Genomic DNA, 24656 nt, shown 5'->3' with positions numbered 1-24656 from the left:
CTCCCCGTGCAGGCCCTCCGGCGAGTGCAGGATCCGCAGAGGGTGTACCAGGAGAAGCTCCCGGACCACATGGATGATGGTTAGTCACAGCAACCTCCGCGTGTCTGTGTGTCCCCCCTCTCCTCATTCCCGGTTCCTGCCGGTCTCCCCCAATGCGTCCCGTCTACTGCTCACCCTCCCCGGGGTGGTGACCCCCCGGTTCCCCAGCCCGTCACCCTGTCACCCCTGGGAGTGAGGGATGCCAGCCTGGCCACCACAGCTCCCAGCTGGAAAGCTACTCCTGACAGCACCGAGGCTTCCCAGTGTCCCCACTGTGGGAGTCCGCACTCATGGGGGACCCTGGCACTCCCAAACACCTTCTCTGAGGAGTATGGGAACAAAAGGACTCCCACAACATGCTGTAACCTCTTTGGGGACCCCCAACAGGCAGGGGAATCACCTGTCATAAGATGAATTTTTACAGGGAACATTGATTTCAGCAGGTATGAAACATCAGGACCCAGGGATGTATAAAGGATCTGCATATTCCGGTTACCCTTTCCTGATGCTCTCAGATCCATATCTGCCCAATGGATCTATGTCACCTCTGGTGAGTTCCTCCTCTCCTCATGGAGAAGTTTGTGGCCTCTCTCACTTCTAAAGTATGTTGCAGGTATTGTGCAGGCACCTACACATGCTTTTTTCCTGACAAATTGGAGCCCAGTTTCTGAAATACCTGGACACTGTTCTGTCCAAGCCGAAGGGAAAAGCAGTGGGAAGGGGGAGAGATGCTTGGCAGGAAGCTCCTGCTTCGCTCTAAATTTGCTGGAGGAGCTGCTTTTCCAGTCTCCTCATCCTCTAGGTTTGGCTTTACTCTTCCAGCAGTCAAATCCTAATATCTGATGGAAAAATGTCTCTTCCTTTTTCTGGGTCATGGGCTTTGGAGGGAGCAGCTCCTGGTCTTTGTGTATGTGTTCAGGGATATGTCCTGCAGCTGAGCTTGAGTTTGATGTGTCTGCCCGTAAAACAGCCAGGTTCTGGCGTTCTGTGTGTTAGGGCTCTGTTGTGGATGATGGCCCAGAAAGTGGATTTTGTGCTTCTAAAATGGCAATAGAGGTTTTTAGGAAAAGGCTTCATGCTGCTGGAGGACTATTCCCGTCTTCTTCCTGTAAAGTTTTTCCTTCTCGGTTTAAATCAGCTTTAGTAATTCTGTATGTTCTCATGTTTCTAAGTATTGCTATCTGAATGATTAAACTAAAGGCTTCATTACAAAAGCTGTCTTTTCCCATCACCATCTCTATCAGAACTTCAGAAAATAATGTCTTGACATTGCAGCAGACAGTCGGTGCTGGTGTTGCTCCTGGGAGCCGGCACTGCTGCATTTGTTTCAGACATTGTTCTGCTTTAGCCATCGGCAAGTGAGGACAGAATGTAATTTGGTTTACTTCAGGTTCAGGTTTTAACCTTTAAAGGGATAAAATTTAAAAGAATCTATAAACCCATCCTTAATCCGGTCATTTGTTCACAGGAGGAGTAGGATGTAAAACTGGTGTTATGAAAAATTGACGGATTGTGGAGTATGAAACTCGGTACTGTTTGTAGGAATCAGTGCCATACCCTCACACCGGACCCAGCTGGCCTGGGTAGCAGGAAACAGGTCCCTGCAAGAGCCTGCCTGTACCCCACACAGCTTTTCCTAGGGGATTCAGTTTTCTTGGCTGCAGACTGCTGGAACTTTGCTGAAGTTTGCAGATACTGAGGATCTATCCCTAAATTTTTAAGTCTTCCTTCAGTTTACAGCAAGAAAAGAAGTGTTTGCAAGGCAGGCCCAATGTATGTTGTTGTAACCCAAATAAGCATTTCTTCTGGTGCTTCCCACCTTGTCCAGGGACCAGGTATCCCACTCATCCCCTAAAATATTAAGCTGTTCTCTTCCTAATAAACTTTAAATGCTTTTACATTTGTCTTATGTAAACACATTTCATTTGCTCCCTGAGATAGAATCTGGATAGGTCCAGAGTTACATTAGTCCAGCAACTTTTTGCTATAGTGGAATATTTCTTTTAATCTTAAACTCTTCCTAGATGGGCAGCAGAGTGCAGTAGCCTATTTACTAGCAGCTAGGCTATGAAGTAGATTGTGATTTAGGAATCACCTTTTCTCTTGATAACAGAATAAAAGCCAAGCAGTTACTGTCAGAGCAGCAGACAGGAGCAAATAGACTGTGCAGATCTTGAAAGGGAGAAAACATAAGTAGCAGAGAAGGAATGATCCCATCCCCTTGAGAGCCACCAAAATCATCCAATGCCTCAGCCAGCTTTCTTTAGGCCTGTTTGGATCCTGCTGTGGTTTATGAAGAGCTGATTTGATGTTTTCAATTAAAAATCTGTTCCCTAACAGACAAGGGAAGATTTCTTCCTCAGATGAAGGCAGGTCTTGCGGTTTTTCAACTTATTACAATTACTATTCCAATATATTATTCTGGGCAGTTTTGTCTTATATTTCTATTGACTCTGCAAAGGTTATCATGGTAAATTATGGATTGCTCTCATAGAGATTTATTGCTGCTGTGTACATTACATAAAGTGTGGGCTATAATCTGGTGGCTGCTTCCAATAATTGAGGAGGTCAGATCTGTGACCAAAGATTGCAGATACTTAACCATCCATAAAAGTGTGTTTAATTAATACTTTAGCACAAGTAGAGTCGGGGAGGAGGGTTGTGTGAGTGAATAGGATTACGTATCACAGTCATGCGTGCACTTGATAGTGGAGATTGTATTTTGGTTAATGAGGCTTCCTGGAAACAGTTGTTTGCAAGTAGGATTAATTTTAGAATCTTCAAAAAAAATCAATTAAAAAATTAACCCAGGAGTACTTTGGCAAACTGTCAGGGCTTTACATTGAAAACAGTAATTTACCTGATTGAAAATAGAGTATAACTCCCTGAAAGACACAGAGCAGCCGGCACGGAGGCTGGGGCTGAACCCCTGCCCTACAACGCTCTGTAAAACCACATTTTTTTTGATGGGCCCCCCATGAACCCTGTGAGGGAGCTGCAAGTGGCTCTGGACTGGCCCCAGTGCTTGCCTGGCTGGGTGTGTTGCTACCAGCAATACTGGGGTGCTGCTTTCCTATTTTCTTTCTGATTTTCTCAGCAGCATCACTTTTGCTTTGTTTCCCTCAAGGTGTTTGTAGCCACTAACTGTTACACTGCTCACCCGAGCATCCTGCTCAGCTCCCCACAACTCCCAGCCAAAATTGCCTCTTTTTACCAAAACACACGCAGCTGTGTTATTTTTGTGCTCTGCTGCCGCTCCAGAGTGATGCTCTGAAGATGGCTGGGTATCTGCCATCAGCAGCAAAGCCAAGCCCAGCTGATGGTCCCTGGAGGGCCAGCAGCAGACGGGGTGGCAGGAGCTCCCCGTAGCAGGGTGGCCCACCTTGGCTGAAGGTGGCAAATGCCAGTGTAGGATGATTCAGCTGGAGTGCTGCTGGTTTTGGCAGGCACAGGTTTCCTGGACTGGCAGTAGAGCTGTCGCAGGGGGCGCGGGCAGGTTGGAGGTGCTGCTAGAGCTGAGGATAAGGCAGAGGGCTGAGCCCAGGCGTCCCTTCTTCTGGGAGCTGTGAACCCCATCACCTGCCGGGCTGGGGAAGGCACACTCTCAGTCAAGGGTGTTCAAGAGCATCTTGGCATAGCCTGTGTGTGTGTCTGAAATCCTGACACTGCAAGGCCCCAGGAGAGCTGTCTCTCGCCTGGCTCTCAGGTATTGTGTGTGTGGTCGTTCACGGCTCCACTTTATCCCGTCTTATGCAAAGTCCAGCTTTTCCCAGAGTGAAATATGTAGGACTTATGGGTTAAAAATCTGCAAGAAACTTCCAAAGAATATGAAAAAGTTGAGGAACTGTTTTTCTAAATTAAATATAAAATCATAAAACTATATCCTTTTTTAAATAGTACAAATGACTTTAAATCAAATTAAGGTACATCCTTAGTAAGAACATCAGCCTTTTAGGTGGTTACAAACATTAGAGGTCAGACATGGTCAAACATGTTAACACTTTGATCAGATTAAAATATTTTTCTTGCTACAGTTGTATAATTGAGTTTAGACCTGAGGGGGTTTTCTGAACATTGTTATATCTTGTACTATGTGGTAGTTAAATGGTAAAAGGAGCACTTATAAGTTCCTTTAAGTTCATTTTGTAAATAGGTTTATAAAATAGGGGAATGAGCCATGCTGCCCTGTATATAGGGCACGAGGTCTCCCTGCTCCCATTGATGGGAGAGATCCGAGGGGAGCTCTTCACACCTTCTGTGCACCTCAGATGTGTTTGTTGAGTGTGTGAGGAGTGTAAAGGCAGGATTAAGATGTTCTATATGTAAAGCTGAGGCACTTGACTTTCTGCCTGTATGAGAAACAGAAGTGTAAGAGGCTCTTTTTCTTTGGAAAACAGACACTACCTCATTTTCTTAATTACTAAGTTGTCAAACCAGAGCTTACATGGGAGCAGAAGAGTGGGGGTACCTTCCCAAGCCCTGCACAGCTGAAGTCCCCAAATAAGTCAGCAGGACTCACAAATAATGTTGCTTTTCAGAGCCTGGTCCCTGTGGTCCTTGAGCTTGTTCAGAGGGTATGAAATGTCCCCTTGGGTGGGGCAAGATGAAAGTGCAGTTACTGCTGGCCTGGGGCCACAGGGCCCAAATGTCTAACACAAGGTCAAAAAGCATGGAGCTACAGTCTAGGACTGCTCTTCACTGGACAGAAGCTGAAGCAACAGCAGCTGAGCCCCAGGACACGGCTGCTCCTGCTGCATCCCCTTCTGCTCCATCCCTCTGCAGCAGAAGACTGTGCCCCCCCCCACCACCAGCAGCTGGAGGAAGGAAATCTGCAGCTCAGCTGCTTCTCTGCCTTTCTGTCCTGACTTGCACTGTCAGGGCAATAGTTTAGTATTGCTTTTTCCTGTGTTGAGTTCGGATCTTTTTGAAATCAGTGGGAAAACTCCCCGGAGTCGCCATGTGATGGGGATTTGTTGCTCTGAGAGCACTGCTGCATCCCTCTCCAGATGTTGTGTGTGGAGGGAGGAAGGAGGGCAGCTGGAAGCCAGCAGTAGTTCTGCGTGTTCCCAGCAGTGCCTGCTGCTGTGGGAGAGCAGCATCCCAGCCAGGTTCCCTAGCAGCAGGGCTTGCACTGCAGGACCTCACCAGGATGGTTCCCTGTCCCCATAAATTGTAACGTTCCCAGCAAAAAGCGTTAGGAGTGCAGTGGCTGCTGATGGACCTCCTGGCAGACAGACAGATGAGTAATTTGTTCCCTTCTGACCAAAGCAAATCCACTTCTTTCAGCTCTTCTACCTAGCTTGAAATAAGATAGTGGTGAAAATAATATTTTATATTAAAGAACAATTTTGGATATGTGGATGTACCAAGACACAGGGCTTACGAGGTCATTTATTGCATGTCTGATTCAGTCTTTGTTCCCCCCAAGGAAAATTCTTGTGTTAATTTCTGAGTTCATATCACACCCTCAATTTTGAAGCAGAACTTCCCTTTGAAATAAATTAGAGAGTTCTACTTAAGAAGCAGCGACATGATACAGCACTGCATGTGTGTGGTCTAATATAACCTTACTTTTAAAATTGTTTGGAATGAAAAAAAGAGAAAGCAAAATGTCACAGGGAAACAAAAGCAAGTTTTATGTAAATCTGTGAATGTGAATAAGTGTGCACAGGATTCAGACAATTCAACAATATCTGCTCTCCCAGTGGGATTCCTTCACAGGCTACCCTGGAACTGGCTTCCCAGGCATGGGATGCTTTGTTGGTGGAGAGTTGCTATGAGATATGTGTGGTAAAGGCACTGTTCCTGCAAATTTCCGACCATTGCTGTTTGTGAAATGTTATGGGCTTGACCATAATGGGAATCTGGAGAGAAAAGCAGAAGCTTAACATCAACTGAAGTTCCCAAAGCTCATCCATGTTAATGATTAGTGGGCTTGAAATTTTAACTGTGAAGAACAAAGTGATTTGGTTTTGAGTGGCACATGGCATATCCAAGATGAGAAGTGCAGAGCTGGTCTGGTATCCAAAGCGGTAACTGAGAGAAGGGGGAGCAGGCGGGGCTCTGCAATGTGCTCACTCGTGTGTTGCTTCACAGCTTGTGATCCCTCTCATGCCATGACTCTATTGGCACCATTAAATTCCTGCATTGGGGTGAAAACCCTGGCTAATCCATGCAGTAGGGTGTGCTGGCATTTGCTCTCCCTTGGTACCCAGGCCAGTAACCCTGCGTGTGTTCCTGTGACTACACAGACGTTGCTGGCTCTGGAGGGACAACTCTCTTGCCTGCTGTCATAGATCTTCTGTGTAGGGCCAGATCCTAATCACAGGCTGAACCCTCTCTATCTGTAGCATAATCTGCAAGGGAAGCAGGATTTTGGGATATGGGTTGGTGTGAGCTGCACACCTAAGATGGCAGTCTGGTGTGGACTGTGTCTGTGTGTACACGGAATGGTGGTTATGGGCAGAGCAAAGCCTAGTGCTGAGGAACATCAACAGTTTTGAGGAAGCATCTACAGCTTGCCATTAATTTCATACTTGCAGTTCTTTGTCTGCCTTTTGGCCATGGTTCATCAAGACCAAATTTAGCCTTTGTTTCCTATGGGTTGGCCTTTGAGTACCCTTGCCAATTCACCACAGAGAAGGTGAGGAAGGACCCAAGCACTTGTGAGCATCGTTACTGTCACAGGGAGGCTGTGCTGGACAGGGTGGGTTTGGGTGAATAATAGTCAGGCATGTGCTATTCTTCAGTTACTAAAACCTCCTGCACCATGTGTGAGTCACAATTTCCTTAACAAATCCTCAAGGATTATCTTCCCCTCTCTGTTCCATTGATTTGAAGAGGGATTAGGTGCCAGAACTGTCTTTTTGAAGGCATGGCCACTGTGGGATCTTCTCTTCATCCCACCCCTCCAAGGCTTTGGCTACTCTCCTTCTGTTTGCTGCTCACTTCATAGAAACACCGAATGGTTTGGGTTGGAAGGGACCTTAAAGATCATCACATTCCAATCCCCTGCCATGGGCAGGGATACCAGCCACTAGACCAGGTTGCTCAGGGCCCTTGGTTTCCTATGTCTTTGCCACTCCACCTCACTGCTCGGGGAGCCAGGAGATGGCTTATGTCAGCATCTCTGCCAGCCTGATGTACACATGCTCTTACCTCATCATTTACCAATGGTGGGTGGAGGGCACAGCAATAGCAGAGTAGGTACAAGTTGCTTCCTGAACTCCTTGCAGAGCCACTGTGGCAGGGAAAACTTCTCAGCCTGATCAAATCCCAGGCTGGTGCCAAGCTGGGACATGTGAGTCCCCCCTCCAGGCTCTTTCATGTGCTGTTCTTTGAATCTCTCTTTTAAAAAATAGGCTATAACAAGATACTTGCTCATTAGTCTCTGTGTCTGGAGGATGAAACAAAGGTTTGGTAGGCGAACGGGTGACTCAGAGGGTTGGATACAGGATACAGAGCTGTTCACTTCCTAGTTTCCAGTTTTAATCCAGCTGAATCAGTAAAGACCAGGTGCCTGTTCTGTCTGCTGGCTTGTCCAGCGGTCTGTCCAAGAGGGCACGGCTCCCTCCAGGCCCCAGGCACTGCGAGTGTTTCATGGGGTGAATGTCCAAAGAACATGCAAAGTCTGGACCAAACCCTCTGTGAGCATCAACCAAGGTCTTGTTCTCACCATGAGACTGCCAGTTCAGCACTTGCTGGTGGCTCACAAACCCACCGACTTTGTTTCATAAAGGAAGGGTTTGCAACACCATGTGCCTCTCAGGCTTGATAATCAGCAGGATCTTTTTCTTGGTCAATTATCTTGGACAAAGAGCTCTTACCTGCACCTCCTTGCAGAGCAACTTAGCACTGCGCTGTCACTGGTTTTTGCCTTCGAGTCTTTATAATTTAGGATCATAGAATCATTTATGCTGGAAAAGCCCTCTAAGATCGAGTCCAGCCTTGAACCCAGCCCTACCACTAAAGGCTACCACTAAACCATGTCCCCAAGTGCCACATCTACACGTCTTCTGAATCTCTCCAGGAAGAGTGACTCCACCACTTCCCTGAACAGCTTGTACCAGGGCTTGTCAGCCTCTTCAATGAAGAACTTTTCCCTACTATCCAACCTAAACTTCCCCCTGGTGCAACTTGAGGCCATTTCCTCATCCTATTGCCTGTTACTTGGGAGAAAATACTGAGCCCCCTCCCCCACCTTGCTCCACCCTCCTTTCAGGTAGTTTTAGAGAGCAAGGAGGTCCCTCTGAGCCTCCTTCTCTCCAGGCTGAGCTCCCCCAGCTCTCTCAGCTGCTTCTCATCAGACTTGTGCTCCAGACCCTTCATCAGCTCCACTCCCTTTCTCTGGACATGCTATTTATGACCATTCCCAATGAAGGACTATTCCACCACCACCCCCTCTTTGAAGTGGATTCATGGAGAAAGTGGGACATTTGGTCAGTAAAAAAGGGTTAACAAAACCTGATGAAATCAGCTGTCCCCATCCAGAGCATCCTGCTGGCTGGAGGGGCTGGGCAAGAGGTCACCACAGTGGCTTTAAACCACTGCTCCTTTCCTGTTCACCACCTCTGTGCTAAACACAGCTCAGCTACCATGAAAAGAATCTGGTTCTTTGTGTTTCACGGGGTCCCAAAATTAGTATTTTGTGAAAGAAAACAATAAACTCAACCATGCTGTGGTAAGTTTTTGAAACCAAAGTAAAACTGGATACTAGAATCTAGAGCACTTTTCCCCTCCGGTTATAACAACTTTGCATTTGATTAAATGATAGGCAAAAAAAAGTCTCAACAGTATCTCCTTTGTTCCATTGAAGAATCTGGAACTGTAATATACAAAGTACACGTCTGCCTTGAAGAGCTACATAGTAATCACAGACTGACCAAAAAAAAGACTTCTTTTTTTTTTTAAGTGATTCAGCTTGTCTGCTCTATGTTGAATTTGTTTTCTGCTGTGGTTTGTTCTGAGGAGTAGCGTCCATGAGCATAAACTGAGGTTCTGCTCTGATGGGACCTACACAAAAGTAAAATATGAAAGCCCAAGGTCATAAGGTGTGTTTGAATGGGTGCAAGAGGGCTGTGATTATAAAGGCGCTTGGGGAAGAAGTGCTGGGAAGAGACTCTTTGCAGCGAAATGCTCAGAAAGGATCAGAAATGTGGCATTTTTATTCTGACACTGAGGATATGGCACTGCAGAGATTGCTTTCATGTTTAGGAAATAAACCGTCGTAAGATCTACCACATGAAAATTTGTTGTTCTTAGCATGGAGAGGCTGATGCGATGAATGTGCTGCTGCTGCCCTGGAATTACTGGTGCGGGAGTTGGGCTAGTGAGGAGGAGTTGTTGTCTTTGGATTCTAAGTGGGAGACACAGCAGAACCCCTGACACCACCAAACCCCAGGTCAAAAATTGGCCTTTGAGCATTGGCTTCCTGCTATGGCTTGCAGACTGTGGCATTGCCAGATCTGGAATCTCACCATCCAAAAGAATATATGGATTTAGAAATCCAAGTGATGTTTTGCAAGATTGCATCATGCTGTGCTGAGTATTCCTTGGAGTGCTTAGATAAATTAAATAAATAGATAAATTAAATATGCATATTAACCCAAAATTGAAAGCAGATGCAGTAACATAAAATAAGAAATAAAATTCTAAAAAAATTAAATAAACATCCAAAACTTTTTGTTTTACTTTCTCTGATACAAAGCAATTTCTCCAGGGCTGTACACCGTATGAAACACATTATAAATGCTCTTGTAAAATCCACATCATTATACCACATGAAAGGCCAGGTCCTAAAAATAGCCATTCAGAGAGGATGCAGTCTAGTAGCAATTTCGGTGATCGTGAAATAGTTGTGTTGACATCTCAATGCATGCACACCCACAGAAAGCTTTGACTTTTGAATATTCTTAGCAATATTTGTGCTTTATGGAATTTTACATCTCATCCCATGGATAGTCCTTTACCCAGGGGCATTAATTTCTGATCTTATTCCCATGTTTCTAACCCTGATTTTATTGAGAAAATGGGTACATTACTTTTCGTGGGGTTTTTTTCAAATTTTATGTGAAACTCTTTCCTTGCTATCAGTTTGACAGTGGCTGGCAATATGAGTTGTATTTCCCTGTCTTCCAGCAGAGATTTTTTTTTTTTTTCTTCAATAGACACACACATCCCTGGTATTTTGGGGAACTAACTGTTAAAATGTAAACCTAGGGCATTAGATAATAACACAAGAAGTTGCCACATCTATGCAGCCTTTGTATCTGCTGTAGTATTCAAAAGAAAGTAAATGAAATCTGCAGTAATTACACAGTAATGTATCCACAACAAAAAATTTCTTCCTCATCCTAGTGATCAGAACTTGGCTTTTGTTTTGGAATATGAAAGACGGCAGCCTCCTGGCTTCGGTGTGTTTGCAGCAAAGCCCTGGCTGGGATCAACTGCTGTAGCTCTGGGGTAGACAACAGAGTCCTGCCAGCTGATATCGCTCGAGATCTTTTTGAAGAGCTCATCAGATTTGGTTTTATTGCTTTTGTGTTTCGGTTTTCACTTGTTATTTGTTTGAAAGCATTACTATAGGGATAGTTTTCTGAAAAATGTTGGAATCTTCAGCTCTGATCTCTTGTTTGCATTTTTCTTTTATAAGTAATATGATGGTGCTGGAGATGCACACCTTCACATGAGGGTGGCTGAAGTCTGTGTTTTAAGCCTATCCTGGATTTTAAGTGTGTGGCCCTTCTAAAACCGCTTGGAAATGCTTGAGTCTATATCCTCAAAATAAGTTTGCTTCTGGAACTGGAGCAAAATCTGTGGAGATGGCAAGTGAAATAACAGGGTGTTGAAGAAAATTACATTGCTTCTGAAATAGCTGGCATGAAAATCATGAAGTCTGAAGTTTCATTCAAATCAGATGTAGCTCTGGTTGTCGTGGGGCAGGACGCAAACTTACCCAGCAATGCAGCTCCAAGGGATTTACAGGGAGACTTACAGTTGTTCCAGGTTGTTTTAACTGCAGGGCAGCTCTTGTCTCTGGTCCAGGGTGGGGGTCCTGTTCCAAGGCAAACAGACTCTCCAGTTTTTACCTTGGTTGGTTGATTTTTTGCAGGCTGTTAGCAGTTCTGAAGAATCAAATGCTGTAAAATGACTTCACAGAAGTGGGTTTACTGTTGCTAATTTAGCTCCCTAGAACAGCTGGACTAGGAGACATGGGAACACCTTGACAAGGCAATAGTTTTATAGTGTAAATGCATTAATTTGTACATGGAGTCATCAATAATTGAAGGATCTCTTTCCAACCGAGGGCTGAGAAATTTTGGCTTCTATTGGCATCCTGCTCTTTATAATGCAATAGACAGTGGTGTTTAGAAAAAGCTAAAAAGTTTTAATGCTTCTTTTAATGCTTGAAGCTGGCATCGTGCTTAAGCCCTTTTCTCTTTTCCATAATTAATTGAGTGGCTGAAACTGGGGTTATATCTGTCAATGACAGTTTTTTACTATTCTGGTGAGCTCAGGTTTTTCTGCTAGGAGCAGATTTCAGGTAAAAGCACCAAATGTTCCTGACTGGGACTTCTGGCGGCACTTGAATGCAAGAGCTGTTGTAGAGAAAATTTAATTTCTTGACTCAAGAGTACAGAAAATTACTTAATATGTCAGTGCCAGTTGTTTGGCTATTGACATTTACTGGAACTAGTATATAACTACATGCATATATTCAAAATCTGTAAAATAGAATGTTTTCAAATTATAATAGACTATTTGTACAGATCTAGCGCATGGATCTGCACATAAGTGCATAGTGATGGATGAGGCAGGCTGCAGTGAATCCCTGAAAGATCAGCTCCCGTATCCAAAAGCATAACTCTTCATCCAAATTTCCTTCTGAAACCAGTGGTAAATGCCTGACTGTGGGGTGGGTGCATTGCTGTTTCTGTGGGCGGGAGCTGCCTCTCTCCTGCCTGTGCCCCGGGAGCTCATTTGATACGGGAGCCGAGCGATCCTCTTACCAGAGAGCACCAGGTGCTGTGGCAGACGGTGTAAATAGCCAAATAAACAGACATGAGTAGCACCAGTTGTTTATGTGTTAACACAGGATGTTCTCAAAATCAGGTAAGAAGTGAGGCATGTTACCGAGTTTTATAGCGGAGGAACCGGATAGTCTTGTAACTGCCGTGCAGGGCTGTGGCAGAGGAAGCGTGGTTTTATCCCAGCTTCAGCTCCCAGTCCCACAGGAGCTTGTTTTTCTGACTCAGTTTCCCCCAGGAGCATTGTGGAGCTTTATCATTTCATGTGTAAGTGATGTTTGGAGAGTATGGCAATGTCGATACTGAAATAAAATGTAAAATCCCACACAGGCTGCTGTGAAAGGGGATGTTTCAGAAATGACCAGAGGACTAGCCTAAAAGAGTAAGCTGTGCTGCTTATTAGACCACTTACTTCGAGATATTAAACAAATTGCAATTTCATAATCTTTTAGGAAGTTGCAGATGGCCCTAAGACCACAACTCCTTCAAGGCAACTGGTGTCTTCCTTTAAAAACAAATCACCTTCTCAGCCTAAATGATAATTTCACAGAGTGGTGTTAGCTGGATGGCAGTGATGATGGCATGGTTCAAAACATTGTCTGAAATACACGTGAGACACAAATCCTTGTTATTACACCAGGAACAAATGTCATTTATTTACCCACTTGTAATATGGTAATGAGAACAACCTCCTGATCACAGGATCACACAGCATAGCTTTTGGACACATGTACCAAACCTCTGGATGCATAATTCAAATTCCTTGTCATGAAGAATGAGTCTATTTATCTTGGAACCTTTTTTACTTAAACAGTAATCTCTAGGAAATCATTTAACAGTAGTTTGCTGCCAGTTTGTCAGTTAATAGCTTGAGGCAAAGTCTGAAGTGGATGAAAACTTTTCCAGGGAGATGCTGCTGTCGCATGGGGTGCAGAAAGGTTTATAGCAGAAAGCAAGAGAGGAGGCGGTCAGATGAGTTCAGTCCAACTTTTAGAATCACGAGGAAACTCAGCACAACAGGGTAGAGATGGCTTTTGCAAGCACATCATGTGTAGAATGTGAAAGCCATCAACTGTGCCCTTGTCAGCTTCCCAAGCCTAAATTTTCCTTACTGGAGGCTCCAGGTGTGTGTGTGTGGAGGCCAAAACCACATGTGTTTGTGGTGGCTGGGGCTCTGCCTTGCTCCCTGTGCCTCTTTGCTTCCCAGGCATTTCTGCATCTCTGTATCTCTGTATCCCAGGTATCTCTGTGTCTCTGCATCCTGGGCATCTCCACACCCCAGGCATCTCTGAATCTGTGTCCTGGGCATCTCTGCATCCTGGACATCTCTGCATCTCACCATCCTGGGCATTTGCATCTCTGCATCCCAGCATCTCCACATCCTTAGGCATCTCCCCATCCCAGGTGCGGAGGCAGCCAGGCAGTAGAGCCGGGGTGCAGCCCCCCCAGCTCAGCTGGGGTGCCACAGGGTGTCTGCCAGGGCAGCAGAGTCCTCCAGCTCTCAGATGTTATCACTTCTCTCTAGAAGTTTAAGAGCAAGTTTCAGTTAGGTAATGAGTTATCTGATTTCGCTTTAATCTGGGCAGCATCACTCCAGCGCGATAACCTCGAATCGCTGTTTATCTCACGCTCAGTGCTACAGGAAGAAAATGGCAAGAGTGGGTGAAAATTCACTGGAAAAGGAGCTGAGAAAAGTTGCACTGGTCTACACCAAATCCCTCCTTTTTGCAGCAGGAGCGGGTGAGAAATAACTGCCCCAAGTTGAAACTCTCCCAAGAGGCCACAAAATCCAGCTGAAGTAAATGCCACTTCCCTGCAGCATTATCTCCCACTCGGTGCTGTCTGCCCACAGAGGATGGTAGGGTGTAGGAACTGGCAGGGGATTAATGGCAGCCTGGTTCACAAAAAACTCTGCTGCCAGAAGGACGTGGGACCCAGACAGAAGTAAAGAGGGGCTGGTTCTCTCTGCAGATGCCCCCAAGTGCTATTTGTCTGAGAGCAGATTTTCCCACAGATCTTTGGCCTTCATATTATTTGAAGAACCCCCTCTGCAGCTGCAATCCTTCCCTCCCCCGAGGGAAAAACAGGGTGGTAACTTTGTGAACTGAATGGTGTGGAGGTTTAGGAGTACTGCCATGGGAGGGGAAGAATTGGCTCATTAGCGTGGAACATTGTGTTGCCAGGAACAGAGTTTTGGGGCAGAACTAATAACATGGAAGCAGATGCAGTCAGCTTTTATTAAACTGGTTTGTAGATTACTTTAAATAGGCAACAGTTGTATCTGGGGCTTTCCTTGCAAGAGGCAGAATGGCAGACCCCAGCAGTAGCAGAGCCTGCCTTAGATGCTGGATAAAAAGTACAGAGGAGCTAACCAAATTTCTGGATGTTAGGAAACATTTCTCCCAAATATATTTTTAAAGGAAGGAAAAAAAAAACCAACCAACTGAAGACTTTGTGATTGTGTTATAATCTTTGAACTTTTAGACTCTACACATCTCCCTTTGAGGAAGGAGCCACTGTAGAGCCACAGCGTTCATAGTCTGAAGGACCCAACATGATCTCATCTTTGCTTTATCCTGATGTACCATCTCCTCTAGGCCATGGACTCCCGAGTTTCACTCAGTTACCCCCAAATCCGGACATACATTAACTGCTTGACAGTGCATTAGAGGCTGGCATGGATAAATTAATGTCCAAGCCAAGTTTTGAAGCTCTTCTCCCTTGAACCACCCTTTCCGTAGCGCCAATTAACTCCATAGCACTTATCAGCATCAGCAATGGTCGGGTGCCATTTCCTGACACATGGCATTCCACGGCCACCAGTAATGAGAGGTTGAACTCGCTCTGTAATTGCCTTACCCAAGTACACAGGTTGAAATGACCATCATCCAAATACAAAGTGCCCACCCCAACCAGTTCCCAGATCCAAGTAAGACCGTTGATGCCTCCGAGGAGTCACCACAAAGACCATCCATCCCCGGCCAGACCCAGTGATGACTACTGCTGTGTGTCCTTACAGTGTCCTCCGCGTCCTTCATCACCTCTGTGCAGCCTAGACCAACTGCCTGGCTTTCATGAGGGTGTTGGGCATGGTCGGTCCCTGTCAACGCAGCCAACCCTGCAAATCTCTGTAGAAGTGCCCGTTGGATTTGTGACATCTCCACAGATGTCTGTCAACTGTCACCTCCTTCTATGCCAACTTCAGCCACCATTTCATAGAGCAAAGAGAACCATCCAGAAATCCTTTCCCTACTCCATGCATCCAAGAGCAACCTGGTATTGCCATCATGTCTTCCTCGCTGTGCTCCACACAGCCTCATCATCCCAGTCTGGCTGAATAAGGCAGGAAGAATCCATTCGGATGCTGTATTCCATCCTGCCTTGGTTGTGCAATACTTTTTTTTCTCAGGCAATTTCTAATCTAGAGATTTTCTGGGATCTGTGCATGGCATTAAGGGAAGTCTCCTCATCACCTCAGGTTCTGTCTTTCGGTACCAAGTGTTTAAGACATAATTCTAGGCGTCCAGGGCTTGCTTTCTCTTTGTGTCTCCTTTGCTGTTGCTTTCATTTGCTAACATGTTGAACTTCAAAGTCTATTCTTTCTCATTCCTAATTTTTATGGAAAAAATGGTCTGAACCCCATTTGCATTTCCTCCCTGAGGATACTGGCAATCCTTAATCCTATATATTAAAGAATCTCAGTTTTCCCAGTAGCCCTTCATTCTGGGACTACTCTTCCACTCTGTTTTCTCCTTGAAATCCTCTCCCGTGGTTCAGAATTGCTCTTCACGGTGCCCCTGACCACTGTCACTTGCTGTTATGAGCTGTTTGCATGGATGTTTGATCACTTTTTAAGCCCTTTTCCCTTCCCATCCTGTCCCTTGCAGGTAATTCATGAAGGTTTCATGCCCATGGCAATAGATGCCTGTTTGCTCCCAGAGGTTGCAGCATGGGCTGTGTGCTCTGCAACTGGCAATATCCAGGACCTGCTGGAATAACTATTTATAAAGCCAAGAGAGAGCAGGATGAAAGTAAATAGGGCACTATTTTATTCAGGTTGATTTTAATTTCACACTGATTGGTCTCCATATTCCAATTGAGTCCCAGTGACTCCTGGCATTTACCTGCTTGAGAGGCGATTGCCATCCGTGCTTCCCCTGCTGTGATGCAGGAGGGTACAGGGACCGTCTGTCTCTCAGTCCCTTGTCCCTCTTCCTGCTTCCACACAGGAACCACAATGATTCCCTCTGTTCCCCAGCACCTGGGAGCTGTGGGAAGGAGGTAGAAGATGGACTGGGCTGGCTGTGCAGATCCAGGGATTTAGATCACGCAAACCCAGTGTTCTCTCCTACAAGCCATTCTCAGCGATGTGCTCGGGTAATTAGCATGTTCATAAACACTTCGTAATCTTGTGATCATGGCTTGCAGATTAGCTCTTTTGCCAGTTTTGCGATTTCTTTGCCAGTTTTAGTTTTAATTGCAAATCCATTACTGCCAGCTCCCTTGCATATTGTAGCAATAGGCAAATTAAAACACTTGGACACAGTTGGGCGGGTTTCAGTTAAGAAATTAATTGTTACTGCCAACCAGTGCTTTTTAATGTGAGGGTGGCATTTAAGTTTGTTTTTGAGGGCATAATCTCCAAGACTTTCTTTTTTCCCTTCTCCTCCCCCCTCCCCAGACAGCGTTGCCCTGTCGAGCAGCTCCCCAGATGGCATGAAGCAAATGCTTGCCTCTTTGATCTCCTAGTCAAGAAATTTGGAAGTCGTTCTGAATTTATGAGAATCCTGTCTGAAATAAATCTGTCTGTGCACAGGGCCACACTAAGGCAACCAGGAGCTGCAGGCACAGCTCACCTGAACCTCCTGGGGAAGCGCAGGATTACATCCCACAAGAGCACTGTGTGATGCTGTAGCGATAAAGAGAAACTTCATGCATATTGTTGAACATGAAAAAGTCTAGACAATCTACAATTTACCAGTCGGGGTAATTGGCTAAAGGCTTAATCCACCCTGATAATCCAGTAATGGTATTGTTGGCAGGACATTGATGTAAATATCACTCAGCAGTGCTGGCAGCCGCTGTCTCCTGTGATTGCTGCCGTTCCCAATTCCTTTCCACAGTTGTTAGGGCTGACGGGAAATTTTCAGAGTCCTGTGAACTCCTTGTCTTTTTCAAAAACTGTCTGGGCTCTGTGTTTTTCACTCTGTTTGTTGAATAAGTAGCATTTTTCACCAGGTTAGAATTTTCACAGACCCATTCCTCAAGAATATCTTTGTTCCTTGATGTACTCTTCTCCCTCATGTATTTCTCCCATAGCTCTCTCCAGCCGCTCAATGCTGCTGTCGCACAGTTTGTTATCACCCTTCAATACAAACAACATCTGGTCCTGCAGCAGACCTGTGCCAGCACTGCAAGCCACCTGCCACCTGTGTGTCACCACCAAACCTGGTGGCATTCACGGAGACTGGTGGCATCAGTCTGCACAAGCCCATGCATGTCACCAGCATGGATGGCACTGCAAACATTGGTGGGGCACTGTGAAGTCAATGAGCTGGGCAGGGTTTTAGAAATCCATCACTCTCCCCATTTTGCAGGGGTGCTTTTAATGCATTTCTCTGTGCCACATGGGGACAGAGAAGGGGATTGTAGCACCACAGATGCAGGGAAGAATGGATAGACTTAGTCACTCCTCCAGACATGAGTCTCGCACACCACTGCAGTGCTTATCCCCACGTGCTGCCTTCCATGGCCTGTTGATGTGTGAGAGCATGGCTGGGCTTAAAGCCTGCGCTTAAATCTTTGTTTAATTGTGCATGAAGCCAGTGTCTAAAAACACCTGTCCTATTCTTGTTACTTTATTCTCTTTAACTCATTCCTTCCATCTGCCTTAGTAAATGTGGTTGTTTTCAGCTGCCTTTACAGCTGAAGGACTCTACTCCTGTAAGTCTGCACAGTACCAAGCACAAATGGACCCTGCCTGACTGGAGTCACAGAATCCCAGAATCATAAAATGGTTTGGGTCAGAAGGGACCTTAAAGACCTTCTCATTTCCCCAACCCTGCCATCAGCAGGGATGCCACCCAATAGATAAGTTGTGCAGGGCCCCGTCCAACTCCTGCACAACTCCTCTGCATTGGAGAGATTGGGGTTGTGTAATGGATTGGAGCTCAGCAGAGGATTCCCTGATGAACGAAGCAGAACCACACTGGGAATTCCTTTTCTGCAGCAATGTTGACTCCATGCTGCCAGCTGAAGTATTTAAAACACTATATGTAAAAATATATAAACTTCTTTTGGTCACTGACCCAGCTGAGATGGCTGTGAATCCTTGACACCATTCTTAAGGCAGCCTGTAATGGTTTTTTTGAACATTGCTTTATTTTTTTCTGCTCAGAAAACAATAGAAGCAGCACGGTTCCGCTGCAAACAAAATCTGAACATGCTCTAGCTTACATGTGAAATATCAAAGAGCGCTCATTCAGTACACATCACCGCCCTTCCGTTTCACAGCAAACACCTTGTCACAGCCCAGAGACTTTGGGAAAACTATATATAGTGTATTCGGGCGAATGTCACCCTGGTAATTATCCCATAGCTCTGGCTCCACAGTGTTGTGGCTAACAAATCCAACTTTAATTGTTCGTGATCTCTATCGGAGCAGACATCAGGTTTGAGTTCAGTCGGTACAGAGTCAGGAGGAATAAACACAAACCTACAGTAAGATCAAAGCAGCAGAGAGGTGCACATGTGCTAATAATAATAGCTTATGAAAGCTCATATTTTCCTTCAACAACATCCTGTCATTTGTGTATCAGCTTTGAAAAGGGTAAAAAAAAAAAATTCAGTGTAATTTACTTCAGCAAAAAAATAAGATAAGGCAGATATTTGATTGCAGCAGCTCGTGTGTGTGGTTTGCTGCGAGGATTGTACATGCATTGCGTCCTCCAGTGCATGTGTGAAGGGAAGGTGCAGAGGCTGAGCTGGCTGTGACCAAAATACCATCATTATCTGATTTTTACATACAGCTGGTGACAATGTGATGCAGAAGGGAGGATGAGGTAAACAGTCTCAAAGTCGGTAACCGCATCCACACCTGGTGCACCTCGATAAAATGTCTGTAAACAGTCTGGATAGAGTGAGGTTACGGCGAGGCTGAGGACGGCTAACGGCTCCAGGAGATGCAGGGAGAGGCACACGGAGGTTTGAGGATGGTGTTTCGGTTGGGGTGGAATTGCCCAGGGGATTAAAATGGGGATTTTGCCCTTCCATGGCCGTAGGCAGCTTTGCAGGTCGGCTTTCCCAGCAGTGCGTGGGACAAGCAGAGTGTGGTCGGGGTGACAGTACCCAGGAGGTTCTTGCTGAGCGGGGTCGGGCAGCCGTGATTTCCCCTCCACACAATATGACCTACTTAGGAAGGTCAGCCCTCAAAACTGGGCACAATGCTGACCATTTCCTCTGTCCTCTTACATCAAATTTTTGCTATCAGCTTTTTTAATCTAGGACAGTAGCTTAAGTTTCCGTTGGGGGTTTGTCCTGCCTGGCACTGAGATGCCTGGTGGGCTGTGGGGGACTGGGACACAAGGAACTGCAGGAGCAGAGCCATGGTGGGTGATGTGCCTGTCGGGAAGGAGTCACGGTGTGTTGTAAATGTCTTTCACGTTGCATGCTGTGGTTGTTGACATTCGATTATGCCTGTAGTACTCTCTGCAAGCAGGAAAGGGTTTGGGGTTTTGGTGAAGGGAGGAAGGCTGACAATAAAAGGTGACAAAGTGTCCCAGCAAGTACTGAAGATGGGCTGGCTGAGGAAGGAGAAGGTTGTTTAGAAAGAAAACCAAGGAGAAGAGAACAAACAGGAGCAGGTACAAGAACAGTCACACTTTCTGCTCTTTCTGCACAGGTTTCTTGGGCTGAGTGTGACATGGCCATGGGGTCACAGTAACAGAGAGCAATCCTTGCGCTGGGAAGGTGTTTTTCAGGGCTGTGAAGCTGAGCTACAGTCTATTCAGAGTCTGCAGTGGCTGAATTGCATCAAACAGGGACTCGTTAAGAAACTGGAGCAAATAATAATGATCCATATGTTTAATGCAGCTGAAAGGCGTACTTCAAAGATAGTGTTATCCTAAAAAAGCCCAACTATAGAGGGGAATATACTTGATCACGGCTTCCAAGTTTTGATGGTAGTGTTGTAAGTAGGTCAGCAAACGGTAATATTTAAATTAACTCCTCTTTCTGGCAACTAGATGGGAATGTAGGTCTGGAAATGGGTAAATGTAGATTCCCTTCCCAGCTCTGCCACTTTGACAAGTCACTTCATCTCCTCGTGCCTAAGGGAAAAATACACCTTTGGGTGTATTTTTGGGCTCTGCCCAGTAATCATCAGCCAAATGCTTCCCCACCTATCTAAAGGGTTTTAGAATATGTGATTGAAAAGTGCAAAGTGTTATTAACATTGAATTAATGTCTGCCATTACAATATGTAATGGAGTATTTCTGCACACACCCCATTTCCTCCTGCTCGAATGTTTTGTCAGATGAGTCCAAGTGTTTACCAGCTTTATAGCTGGCCTGAAAAGAGCCAGCAAGAGCTGGAGCTGCTGGTCGCTAGTGGAGCTGCTGGGATTGTTTGATGGCAGGATAGCTGGGGTGCAGAAACTGGCAGCAAAGCTGGCAGCACACAGCCATGGAGCCAGTTTGTGGCAGCAGGGTTGGGGTGGCCGGGGTGCCCCATCAGCCGCCACCCAGGAGCTGTGGGCACATCTCCTGTGACGCCTGCACACTGTGGTGCCGTACCAGAAGGCCAGGTTCCGCTTGCCACAGGGTGCATGGTGAGGTGCAAATGCACACTTCCTGACAGGGATGGAGAAGGGCAGGCAGGTCTGAAAACGGGGAATGTGCTACTGGAGCACTTCACTTCTCTTTTCTGGGAGCTGAGCGTCACAGCCCTCCCACCGCCTGCACCTCATCAACTGATGGCAGCATTGGCGCTTACCCGGGCAGCACTGGTTGCTTTAATTTCTACCTCCTCTAAATGATTTGATTTTCTCTTTGCAAATAACAGCTGCATGTTTGTTGACCCACAGCAGTATTTAAGGATTCCCACCCCTGGAAATGTTCAAGATCAGGCTGGATGGGGCTTGAAGCAATCTGGTCTAGTGGAAGGTGTCCCTGCCCATGGCAGGAGAGTTGGAACAACAAGAGCTTTAAGGTCCCTCCCAACCCAAACCGTTCTATGATTCTGTGATATCAACCCAGATCTTTCAGAGCAGCATTCCTCCTTTTCAGTTGTCTTCTCATCCCATCAGACAGACATTCCCTGCCTGCCTTGGGTTTGCCCACCAGCGTGCACAACCCTGCCTTCTTTCTCATTATCATGCCCTGCGCGGACATTTCCCTTCTTTTCTAAAATATCTCAGCACATGGTGTGGGTTACTGTCTAGACTGCATCACTTGAACCAAATGTATTCACTAATATGATATATTATTAGAACTCACAAAGAGTAACAAACAAAGTACATTTCTTTGTTCACTCTTTAATTGTTTGTTCATTAGCTTGCTTGCTGATTCATAAAATATGAAAAGCTCCAATAGGGTATCTAGTCACTAGTGCAAATTAGCTAGTTTCTAATGTACATAAATAAATTATAGCCCTGCATTTAAAATTTGCCTTTACTATAAGGGCTGTGCAGAAGTGCTTTATCTCTGCACATAAAATGACAAGTAAAGGCAGAAGCTGGGAGTGCTGTATCCTACACTTGCAGAACACGCTAGTGGCAAAAATTATCTCTTTGCTGATGGGTAATTTGTTTTCTTTAGCTCCGAAGGTGGAATATGACAATGTTGGGTAGCTACCTTTGTAGCTAGGGCTGGATGTTGAGCTGGTGTGAGTTGGCAGGGCCATGCTCTGTGTACTGTCAGCCGCTGGGAAAGCCCTGAAGCTTTTGTTATCCTGGGGCTCTGTGTTTTCCTCTGGTTTGTCTGATCACTGTTGTGCTCTCTCTCCAGCAGCAGCTCTTCGTACGTTTTGGCTATTCTTGTTGTTTATTAATTATTCCCAAAAACCAGCTATGTCCTCAGATTCCTAGGAAACTTCCAGGTATTATGTGCCCATGTGCAAGACTTCCAGAGGGTGTAAGATCATCTTAGGGTGGTTTTTTCTATGGATTTCTGTGGTAGGGAGTGTAATTCTCTAATAAAGATGGAAGATAGAATTCTTCACTCCTTTCCATACCACGATCAATATGTTCATGACTAAATGAATCATTCTTTAAAAGTTTTGTAGGTTTCTAGATAAAATTCTGCAGGCAGCTGTTTAATATCTGCGTATTATATTGGTTTAATCCCTTCTCAGTGTAATTTTCTTAAATGAGGAATCCAGGCTACCAGAGTCCAAAAGAGAGAGTACCAAAGTCACAGAATCACAGAATGGGTTGGGCTGGAAGGGACCTTGAAGCTCATCTTGTTCCAACCCCATGCCATGGGCAGGGGAATCTTCCACTAGACCAGGTTGCTCCAAGCCCCGTCCAACTGGCCTTAAACACTTCCAGGGAAGGGGCATCCACAGTTTCACTGGGCAACCTGTGCCAGTACCAAATAGCACAGAGAATTTATTAATTATTAAAAACTTGTGTCTCATCTGATTTGTATGGATACCAAAGATTTATGGCCATAAATGCCTTATTTTGCTAAATTGATGGTTACTGCCTCTGCCATGGGTAGCATTCCCAAAGTCTTTGGTGGGTGTTAGGCTTGGACCCGCAGATGCTCACGTAGGGAAATGATTTCACTTATATGGATGGTCTTGTCTAAACCAGCCTAACAATTGGTGCATAAAATTATTTGTATATATTTGTATTTGCAAGTGTTGGATTTATACATGCAAGATCAAGGACTTAATTTGTAATTTTTTTTGTTTTGCTACATGAAGGCTTTGCTGACTGTGTACCCAGAGGTCTGTGCTGCATAAATCGTGTTGAATTTCAATAAAAAACACTTGTATGCCTTTCCTGAGCAGACCTAGATATTTATAAAATTCTCAAATTTATTATAAACTGAAGGATATTTCAGCAGGTCAGCTCACTGTAGGATGCCACATTTCCAGTGATGTGTTACCAGCAGTCAAGGCCCAAAAATGTCTGGTTTTGACAGAGTGAAATACACACTTTTTTTCTCAGCCTCTTTCAATGGTATTGATTAAACAGAGATTAGGATGATGTGGGGTTTGTATCTTCAGTTTTTTTACCTCAGTACTATACCATTGCTTTAACTGACTTTACCACAAAGCCTCTCAAACTTCCTTTTCTTTGCTAAATTAGCTTGTGAATTCTCCACTTCCTTACATTCTCAACACCTCCACCTCTGACAGATGTGGAAAAAGCCTTTTATCATTACATGTCCAAAATGTTCCCAGGCAGTGACCCTGGTGCACCCGTTGCTGTGATGGGACATGGTTTTCCAGACATTGCAGACTGGCTCTTGGGAGGGGACCTCATCCACAGACAGAGTGGTGAAAGCTAAATCCCAGTCCCAAAGACATTTTAGGACCTTTGTGGTATCAATGGGAGCATTTTTCTTGCATGCTTTGAAATTGAGAATCCCAAGGCATGATTCATATGGTCTGGGAGCTGGCAGGGCTTGTGGTGCATTCTCCACATGCACCAGGAGTCTGAAATCTGCTGTGCTCCAAGTGTGGGCAGTTAGGTTGTCACACCAAGTGAAATCTTACTTTGGAAAATTGGGGGCACCTTTGCCCCCCAGTTTGACTCCATCCGCATTTCACATGAGGCTTTTCTTGCTTGATCGCTCATGGGTTTCTGTCATTTTGTCCGTATTGAGCTTCAACAATAAAAGCAAATTAGTTCTGCTTAATTAATCCACAAATCTGTAGTCTCTAGTTTATGAAGGAAAAATACAGAAGTGGTAGAATCTCATGTCCTGCTGTTGGAGCCAACCAGTCCATGCTGCTGCAAAGGCCTGCAAGCTAGTCTCCCACAGCATCATTCAGAAAGTCTTGCATCTTCATCTCATTCTGCTTGAATTTCTTCATTTACTTGTTGGAATCATTGGCTGCACTTGGCTTCCTACATTTTTGTTTTGCCATGTGTGTGATGCTACCCATGCCTCTTTGCAGATGACCAGATTAGGTGAAAGAAAATTCATTATGCTTATTTCTGTGCTTTAGGTGTTTTTTCATGAGCACTGCCCTATGCAAAACAAGGAATATGATTCTTTAATGTTTTCTTTAATCCTGACTCTAAGCAGTCTCCCTAGTTCCAGCTGAGTTCCATGTGAACGTAGCTTTCTTCAACATAGGTTTTTTTCTTCATTGTTGAAGAAGAAATTTCTTGTGAAAGAGGTAGACAGTTCTAGATCAGCATCTCCATTTTAGGTTGCTCACTCTACGCTTTTTTAATCCAGGCCGGCCATGGTGATGAGGACCTCAGCCCCAGCAACAAGCCGCCATTAGGGGTAGGGTTACAGTTCAGAGAGCTGCAGAGCCTACAACTCCAGGGATGATGGCACTCAAAATGCTTTGCAAGGGCGTCACAGCAGGGTGCCAACATCTCCAACTCCACACTTTTTAATTTGTGC

General features: G+C 45.3%; 1 protein-coding gene across 5 annotated transcripts in view; it reads left to right on the top strand.

Annotated features, from left to right (window-relative positions):
* Positions 1–24656, top strand: part of TCF7 (transcription factor 7) — a 72836-nt gene that overhangs the window by 485 nt on the left and 47695 nt on the right. For 3 of the 5 annotated variants that reach the window (XM_042014793.1, XM_042014795.1, XM_042014797.1), the window contains exons 2-3: positions 13–79; positions 480–589. In XM_042014793.1, coding sequence (XP_041870727.1) covers positions 13–79; positions 480–589 — 177 coding nt within the window. The remainder of the gene's footprint in view (positions 1–12; positions 80–479; positions 590–24656) is intronic. The other 2 variants (XM_042014794.1, XM_042014796.1) reach the window with 1 other exon arrangement.

This window comes from Corvus kubaryi, unplaced genomic scaffold (assembly GCF_017639235.1).
Source record: "Corvus kubaryi isolate FWS band 111438036 unplaced genomic scaffold, C.kubaryi_AGA036_p1.0 split2-37374, whole genome shotgun sequence".
Taxonomy (NCBI): Eukaryota; Metazoa; Chordata; class Aves; order Passeriformes; family Corvidae; genus Corvus; species Corvus kubaryi.
Note: the sequence above shows the minus strand (reverse complement) of the source record. Positions and strands in the feature narration are given on the sequence as shown.